This window comes from Carlito syrichta, unplaced genomic scaffold, assembly GCF_000164805.1.
Source record: "Carlito syrichta isolate Samal-C Ts95f unplaced genomic scaffold, Tarsius_syrichta-2.0.1 Scaffold303611, whole genome shotgun sequence".
Classification (NCBI taxonomy): Eukaryota; Metazoa; Chordata; class Mammalia; order Primates; family Tarsiidae; genus Carlito; species Carlito syrichta.
In genome coordinates this window covers 200,749-209,592 of record NW_007247707.1, presented here as the reverse complement: position 1 = coordinate 209,592, position 8,844 = coordinate 200,749, and the positions used below count along the sequence as shown (strand labels likewise).

General features: G+C 45.2%; 1 protein-coding gene across 1 annotated transcript in view; it reads left to right on the top strand.

Moving 5' to 3' along the window:
* Nucleotides 1-2,819: 2,819 nt before the first annotated feature.
* The window catches only part of PDZRN3 (PDZ domain containing ring finger 3), a 49,027-nt gene continuing 43,002 nt past the window's right edge, over nucleotides 2,820-8,844 (top strand). Inside the window, 1 exon segment of the mRNA XM_008058751.2 lies at nucleotides 2,820-3,165. Within this exon segment, the coding sequence (XP_008056942.2) occupies nucleotides 2,851-3,165 (315 nt within the window). The 5' untranslated portion in view covers nucleotides 2,820-2,850.

The following is an 8,844-nucleotide window of genomic DNA, read 5'->3' as shown; positions in this document are numbered from 1 at the left end:
TTTTGAGTTGGAGTCTCACTCTGTCGCCCAGACTGGAGTGCAGTGGCCGCTCCCGGCCACCACAGCCTCGACCTGCTGGGCTCCAGCGATCCTTCCGCCTCAGCCTTCCAAGTAGCCGGAACGACAGGCGCACGCTACCACACCCGGCTGATTTTTTGATTTATTGTAGAGGTGAGGTCTCGCCTGCCCAGGCGGGTCTCGAACCCGTGGGCTCAGGCAATCCACTCTCCTCAGCCTCCCAAAGGCGCGGAATTACAGGCTGAGCCACTGAGCCCAGCTAGCAAAGGCTTTTCTAAGGAGTCTTCATTTGAGCAGGGATAGAGGGTGAGGAATTGATAAGGAGAGCGGTTCTGGCCAAGGAACCCGCAGTGGCCCGGAGGAAGGACATGGCTTGGTGGCAGCGTGGCGAGCGGGTGAGAGATGATGGGTATGGAGAAACTGATAGGCAAGGACCACTATAGGCCCTGGTGTAGAGCTTAGGTTTTATTTATTTATTTTATTATTATTATTTTATATTTTATTTTAAAGATGTGGGGCACAATTCAGGATTAGGTATACAAGTGGTCACAGTACAGGTAAAGTTTGGGCCTCCCATTGGTCCCCACTTCGCCTGGTTTGAGATCAGGTATCCTGATTAATGTTGTGTGCTCCGCCATCCTCCCCTGGCAGTTTCCAGGTTTTAATCCAAGCATGATTGGAAGTGCTCGTGTAGGGTTTTTCAGCAAGCAGTGAAAGCATCCTATTTCTGCTTTGTAAAGACTAGCCTGGTGGCTGTGTGGAAAATGTACTCAGGGAAGTAGGTAGCCAGCCCGTAGGCAAGAGAGGAGGCAGAGTACACAGCAGGAGGCTTTTGATGTCATCAGGTGAGAGCGGATGGTGTGGCAGGGAGGACAGGCAGGAGGGGACAGGTTTGAGATCTAACTGCAGGTCAACCAGACCAGACTCACTAATGGACTAGAGGTGGGAATGAGGCAAGCATAACCTCTGCTTTTGATTTGAGCAGCTTTTCTCTCAAACCATTGCTACAAAACTCTGCAAGGTAGTTAGTATCATACCTATTATTTAGAGATTAGGAGACCGGAGTGCCAATATCTTGCTCATGGATCAAAAGGACCCGTCACAGCACCAAAGTTGGTCAGTAATTATCACTGCTGCCCAGCACCATCTGTGGCTTCTTTCCCTGGTGGCACGCTCCATCTTTCTGTTCCGGCCAAGGCCATGACACCAGGTAAGGGCCAGAAACGAAGGCTCCCTTCCTTCCCTCCAGCAAGTCTGGGCCGATAGCTAGTCTGAGCCAAGTTGCCTCACCTCATCTTCTGTGTCTGAGAAATGGGACCAGATGCATCTGCTGGCCACCAGCCCAAGCAGGATTTTATTGGGACTGGTTTCATCACATCTCAGATGTTTCTTGGCTCCCAGAGAAAGGGAGCATTATTTTTCAGGCCCCATGACACTTTTTGACAGGGGACATAGGAGTCCTCCTCAGAGACAGTTAAACCTTTGTAAAAAGAAGGGGTGATGAAGGCTGTCTCTGGAAGCAATTGTGAAAATTTTAAACATCAACTGTTATAGCAGAGAAAAAGGTACCTGTGCATTTCATTCAGGCAGTGGGGCAATCATCTACAAAAAGCAAAGTTTTTTAAAAAGTCATCAAGCCTACTCAGTGGGACAGAGGCTGAAGGGGGAGATGACAAACACTGCAACAGGGATCAAGATTCCTTTTTTTTTTTTTTTTGAGTTGGAGTCTCACTCTGTCACCCAGACTGGGGTGCAGTGGCCGCTCCCGGCCACTGCAGCCTCGACCTGCTGGGCTCCAGCGATCCTTCCACCTCAGCCTTCCAAGTAGCTGGAACTACAGGTGTGCGCTACCACGCCCGGCTAATTTTTTGATTTTTATTGTAGAGATAAGGTCTCGCCAAGTTGCCCAGGCGGGTCTCGAACCCGCGGGCTCAGGCAATCCACTCACCTCCAAGATTCTTAATGTGCGACCTGTGCCCACCTCCCAGATGTAATTTTGCAGTTCCCTGCTTTCTTGACACATGACGCAGGGCATAGCTGAGGAGGTGTAGGCAAATAAGGAATACCAGATACTGATCTGTAGTAACCTGTGACGGCTCAGTGATGCCATCCCTGTCTCTCCAATTTCTGCTGCAGCATCTGTATAGTTGAGGAGGTGGCATGAAGCTGGCCGCATCTCCTCCTCCCAGTCAGCTGGGCAAGTGTTCAACAAATAACTTTCTGCCTTTCAAACTGAAAATGCATTTGGGGAATGATTATCTGCTTGCTCACCTGTAGGGCAGCCTATCTCCTTATAACCCCTAGCTACTTTGCATACTCATGGATATATCCTGCAATTTAAATGTTTATATTTTATTCATATGTGGAGTATTTTTCCTGCAACTTTGTAAAGCACTAAATATTATATGAACATTATTCAAAACATGTCCTTTCCATAAAATCCGTTTATATGCCATCATTATCTGCAGCATTAAATACATTTTATATCATCAGAAATTTTATGATATATTTTAAAATGAATTTCTACTTAGCTGAAACACATTAGGGATTATCCTAAGAGACCTCGCTAAAAATGCAGTCATGTATATTTGTAACTGCCAGAAAATAGCTTGCGAAATTGTTAGTGTCTTTTATTATTCCCTACCACTGGAGCACTTGCTTGTTAATTAGAGAAATTTCAACTGTCATAGTTGGCAATTATAGCTTCTGTATCATTGTCTGTTATGAATAGTCAATGAGAGCTGATTAATATGCATGAGCAGCAGTATATATAGTGTGTGCATTGGACCACAATCCAGCTGCCAGAGTCACTCGGAGGAGGGAGTGGTGTGCATGTGTGTCTGTGTGTGTGTGTGTGTGTGTGTGTATGTGTGCATGCATGCTGCGAGGGAAGGAAGGGAAGCGTGGAAGGGGAGAGAGAGTTGTTTTCCAGCCTTAGAGAGCAACGCCAATGTGAAGTGTTGCAGCCGCCTGATTCACCTGGGGCTCCGAGGATACCTTCAATGCCTGCACTCTAAGGGAGCTGCTTTTTCCGGGTGCTGGCAAATCCTGAAGCCTTCCTTTGACGTTTCTCTAAACATGGGATGCAGTTTGTGCAGCCTGCAGAAGCAAGAGGAGCAGTACAAATTGCTCTATGAAGTTTGTCAGGTAACACGTTGCATTTTATTCCGTAGACGTGCGTAGGCACTCACCTGGCAGAGTACAACTTCTAGGAAAGGAATTAGGGATTTTTGTGCATGTTTATGTTCTGAATGAGGCAGCCTTTCTGACTTCTCTGTATGTTTTCTCTTAAATCTCTTTAAAAATTTCCCTTCCAATGGGACTGCCTGGGTGTCTGTATTTGAAAATATAAATAGATGTTGATGGTCATGAAATATGTCTCAGTCAGTCATGGCACAAGCCTCCTTTACAACTGACCTCTCTCCACGGTGTTGACCTGGAAGGGTCAAAGAGTGGTCACACACCCTTTGAACAAGTTGGAGGAGACGTGGATGATGATTAATGCGTGTGAGGTTTTGTCTCTGTTTACAAATAGTTATAAGGTGCTCCTTTCAGTAGAGTACAAGCCCTCTGCTGACTCAGTTCCTTCAGCAACTTCTTGTAATGGGACATGTGGTTCACACTGATGCTACCCACTTGCCATTCTAAACCTTGCTCTGTGAAAATGTTAAGAACTTCAAAAGCAAGTGGCTCGCTCTCGGATGCTGTCATCCACAGCAGATGACTCCTTGGATCTTCCACGTCAACGTGAAATTTCAGTTGAGATGAAACGGATATTTACAGCACTACCCAAATACTTATCTTACATCTTTGTTGAGAGTTTTCTTTTAACATAGGCAAGTCCTATCCAAAACCAGAAGGTTTTGATGCTGCTACCCGTAACCTACCTTGGTACTTAAGGATTTTTCCTTTAAGTCATTCTCCCACAGATTTTTCTTCAGTAATCAAAAAATCATAATCCTGCTAAGAAGGTATTTTTAGATGAGCGAATTGGAATAAGGTTTTTCATTGCAAGTGAGGAACAAAGGGTACATGTCTCTTGATTTATAACAATAAATGTCATATTAATACATTTTTTTTAAAGAGCCGGACTTAACAATTTGATTAGCCCTCAGTTGGGTGTCATTTTTTCATGAGCCACCAGAGGGCGATGGGTTAAAAGAGACAGCGAAACTCAGCTAAGAGTGAGTTAGCTGCCTGTGGGGGCAAAACCTAGATACAATGACCCTGGGTAAATAAAAGGTATGTCTGTCTGTCTGCCTTCTCCACTGAGACATAACGAGGTTTAAAACAAACCTTTTAAGGCTTGGGACTCCCTCTGGGTGTAAAGGGGCTATATCTTACAACAAACAAGCGTCTTAAGTCTTGGAAATACATATACTTCTGATCTGCAACTTCACACTCTGTGCTCTGCCGGACTTGTGTCCTTTTCAAAGGAGTCTGGGGAAGTGTGGGAGAATTAGGCATGAGTGCTGCCACCAGTGGCTATCTGACTCATCCCTTGTGTAATCACGTGGTGTGTCGTAATCCTCAGTTTACCAGGTTATCCCATACAGAGAGCAAGGGGGTTCTCAGCTAGTCGAGCGTGCAGAACAACAGATACCATCACTCAGGCACGGTGGTTGTGTTGCAGACTTCCATCGCTGCATATGAAAAAGCCAAGCATAGTAAGCAAAAGGTAGTTTCTAAAACTCGCTTTTAAGAGTGTTTTGCTTTTTACCATCACTGCACAAAAATATTACTTAGCAGTGATTGTTGTGGATGTATTAGTGACGCTGGCATCCTCCAGAAGGTAACTCTGCCACATCCCCGGCAAATCTACGTTAACTTGTCTTTTATTCATCTGTGTTATTTGTCTCTGCCCCCACACCCCCACACGTACCTGCCCCAAAAGAGGGAGCCTGGATTCTGTTTGTTTGTTTGTTTTTTTAGTAGGTGAATTTATGTGGAAATATTTCTGGCTGAAGCATTGTGCAGTAAATTGCTGATAAATGACTTCCATCTGGAATACACTTTGTCAGCAATTTAGGAAGCCATGCAGATTTATTTTCAAGGAACTCAAACTACTTTTCAGACCCATTACCCTTGTGCCAACTAAGTAAAATCCCCTTTCTCCTGTTCTTTGGGAGTCCTGAACCATAGCATAAAGGAATTCACAAAACACTTGCAGGAATTAATAATTGCATTCTCGCTCTTATTATGCAAAGCCTTATTAGAGCAGAGAAATTAAGGTTTCCATAAATTACAGTTCCAGAAGGTCCAGTGCGTCTGGCTTCAGTAAGCCCTTGTAACAGCAGCACAAAGAGGATCAAATATTCCAGGGCTCAGACTTTATCCTTTCCTCATCCAGAGATAATTCAAAGAGATGCTCTTCATTAGGGCCATTGGCAAGCTGCCTACAATTTCTTTTTGGGGCTGCTGTGAGCTTAATGATGCAGAACAATGGCTTTGCCTCTTGTTGCACACATACCTTATTGTACCTTTAATCACATTAGAAAAACAACATCAACACATGAAGTTGTCTGGTTGGTCGTTAAAGGGCATTGCAAAGAGTCCAGACCCATCGGGCGATTGGTGCCATGTGTTAAGGATACACCAATATATCTGGGGACACCCAAGGACTTCTAAGAAGAGGAATCCTCCTGCTTACCCTGCGGGTTATAAGATCACTTGAGTACAGCAGTTCTTTGTGTTTGTATGATAGCTATAGTGTCCTGGGTGGTGAGGAAGAAGGGAGTTACAACAAGCCAGGGCCCATGCGTATCAGAAATTTGAAGTTTAAGTTAGTAGTTGCTTTATGCTTCAGAAAACTTCAGTCTGTCTTGAATACTCAGAATCACTATTAAAGTGAAAGGACAGGAGAGTAAGAGAGGAGGATGCTTTAAGGTTATCGAGGAGTGTGATCTTCTACTTGGATAAATTAATTGGCATAGGAGATCTCATGTTCTGGGTGTAATGGGATAGGAAGCCTCACAGCTCTTGAGCGGTAGCTAGAATCAAGCTAAGGGTGGTGGGGTACCAGGCTATAGGGTGGTAACAGGGGAGGTAGGGGAAGGGAGTCGGGGGAGGTGTAGGGATGGGAAAGTCTGTGGCTCTGTTAGTTTGGTAAGGGTGACTCCTTCACAGGCCAGGCACCAGCCCTCTGCCCAGCCGTGTTCTTTCAGGACAAGGGGAAGGCTGGTCTATGGAGAAACCAAAGAGGATCTTCCACAGGAGCCTGGGAGAGGGAAAAGGAGTGACAAAAGGAGTGACATGGAGGCAGTATGATTCATTCCCCCAACTCTTCTAATGTAGGCGAGAGACTCTATAGAATGGTGACCCTTGCTAATTTGATGAGGTAACAAAGAGATAATTCTGGTTGGGACTGAAGCTTCAAACTAAAAACTAAAACAAACACAAAACCTTAAAGTCTCCATGCAGATTTTCAAGATGACAAGGATGAAAACGTCCTAAAAAAACGGCAGTCATGTTCATTGCAACAACCACGGTATTATTTACTGTGCCCTCACTGTGCCTGCTTGCACTAAACGATTAAGTGCTAGCCCCGCATTTTCCCATCAAATCTGCAGAGTGGCATGAAGAGATAGGTGATTGTTCTCCCCATATCACAGATGAAGTAACTGACATACAAAGGAATTACAAGTGGAACTGGGCATCACATCTGCACTGTCATTCCAAGGACTGTGAATTCTTCTTTGTCTGAATCATCTTCAGCAATGTCAATGAGTGGATAACCAACTCTACAGGGAACAGGTGGTCAGTCTTTTAAGCTCAGCCTTGCCTTTGTGGGGCTCACATAAAGATCCTGTATTCTCAGACAGGCCCACACGCTGCCCGGCACTTCATGAGAAGAGTTTCTGTGGCACCTGACCCTGCACAGCAGGGGGTGTGGCAGGCGGAAAGGAAGGAGCTAAGAGTAGCAGGAAGTTCCCACTCGCTTCCCAGGCTTTCTGAACAGTTGTGATTCAAGAAAGCTCATGTCCTTTTGCCTCTCAGTAATGACAAGAAACTTTACACAAGATTAACTTGTACCTTCTATGCCACTCGAAGTTGTTAGCTTTGAAAAGCAAAAACTGTGACTTGCCAAAAACCGTAGATGTACAGATCTGTGACCCTCTTTATACATCAATCTTTTGGCCAGTTGGCTAGGAAACAAAGGGTTCTGAGTAGATACTAAACAGAACCAACAAGTTCATGGAGAAGTCTGGAAACTTGATCTGCACAATCCTATTTTCATATTTAATTAACTGCATGCAATACTCAATTAGAAGAGTTTACTGCTGTAGAGCAAAGCAATTGTGAGTCTGCTGAGAATCAGCTGGGGCATGGTTTGATTAAGTATGGACAGCATTAATGATGGTTAATTGGATGAACATAAACTTGACCTGCACACAGCGGTGTTGGACCTGGCAAAGTTTTCCTGCAAGTAGGAGTGTGTGTGCTTAAACAGCCTATCAATTCTAAAATCTTTGTTTTAGAAGCAGCTTTAAATTCTGAATTTATTTACACAAAGCAGATATGGAGAAAGAAAGCCCATCTCCTCCCACCTTGAAAACCGAGGCTCTTTATTGAGTATGAGGCCTGCCTGCGGCTGAGAAAGCCACAGCTAACAATGGCTCATAAACCACTTTTGCTGATTAAGAAATGAAAAGGAACAGTCTGGGGTGGGACCAGGGCTTACCTCTCCTCTTTCTACCCCTCTTCTCTTTAGATAGGAAGCTGTGGGGGACCATCGAGGAGTGTCCTGCTCTTCCCTTAGGACTGACTCCTGTTAACCCGTCATCCAGCAAGGGTGCCTTTCTGTGCATTCCCACAGCGCCCTGTCCTTCCCTCGCCTCATTCTGTGTTGTGGGTTCATCTGCCACCCCATCACACTGTGCACTTTTCAGAGACACAGTTGCCACTTTTACCCTCAGCACACGGTTGGTTGAAAATGTTGACTCTGTCATGTTTGTGGGGTTGAGAAACAAGAAAAGAAGCAAGGATACTACTTAGGAATCTAGAGTGAGAACTGGGTGTTGAACAGAATGACCATGGTTTGGAGCAAGAAGACGAGGATGGAGAACAGAGAAGTAAACAAGACATTCCTTTTTCACGTACTCAGCCAACATGTTCAACCAACCAGCCAACCATGTCCTGAGAGCCAAGGTGCTCGCTCCCATGCTCAATGAGTTTCCAGTCATTTCTTGTTTAACTGTGGCCTGCAAAGCCCTGTGAGATCTGGCCTCTTCTCACCTCTCGCATAAACCTCATGCCTCATTCTTCTGCCCTGGCCCTGGAGTACTCTTTCAGTACCCAGAAGCCACCTTATTCCTTCCCTCTCAAGACTTTGGAACTGGCTGTTCCCTTTTATCTGCAAGGCAGTTCACCAACTCATCCTTGAGGACTCAGCTTAAATGTCCCTCCCCCTGGAGACTTCACCTGACCTAAGAAAACCCTACAACCCGTTGTAAGCTCTCTGTGCACTATTTGTTTCCCTTCTAGCACTTATCACAGTTCATGCACTTGTTAACTTGCTTATCATGTTTCCAACCTCTACCCCCAGGAAAATGTCAACTCCATGAAGGAAGGGACTTTGCATTTTTCTGTTATACCCCAGGTCCTGGCACATAACCAACAGCCTTACCAAATGAACTCTGAATGAGAAATGTATTGAGTAGGTCCCACTTTGGTCTGGGAAGATTTTTAGCAATAACGAATGAGTCTGTGTCCCAGATCTCTAGTGGCTTCCAAAGATACAGCTGTATATTGCCATGAGACAGGTGGTACAGGGTCACAGGGGAGAAGACAGCCCCTCTCTTTGTGTTCCTGTCACCCACCTGCCAT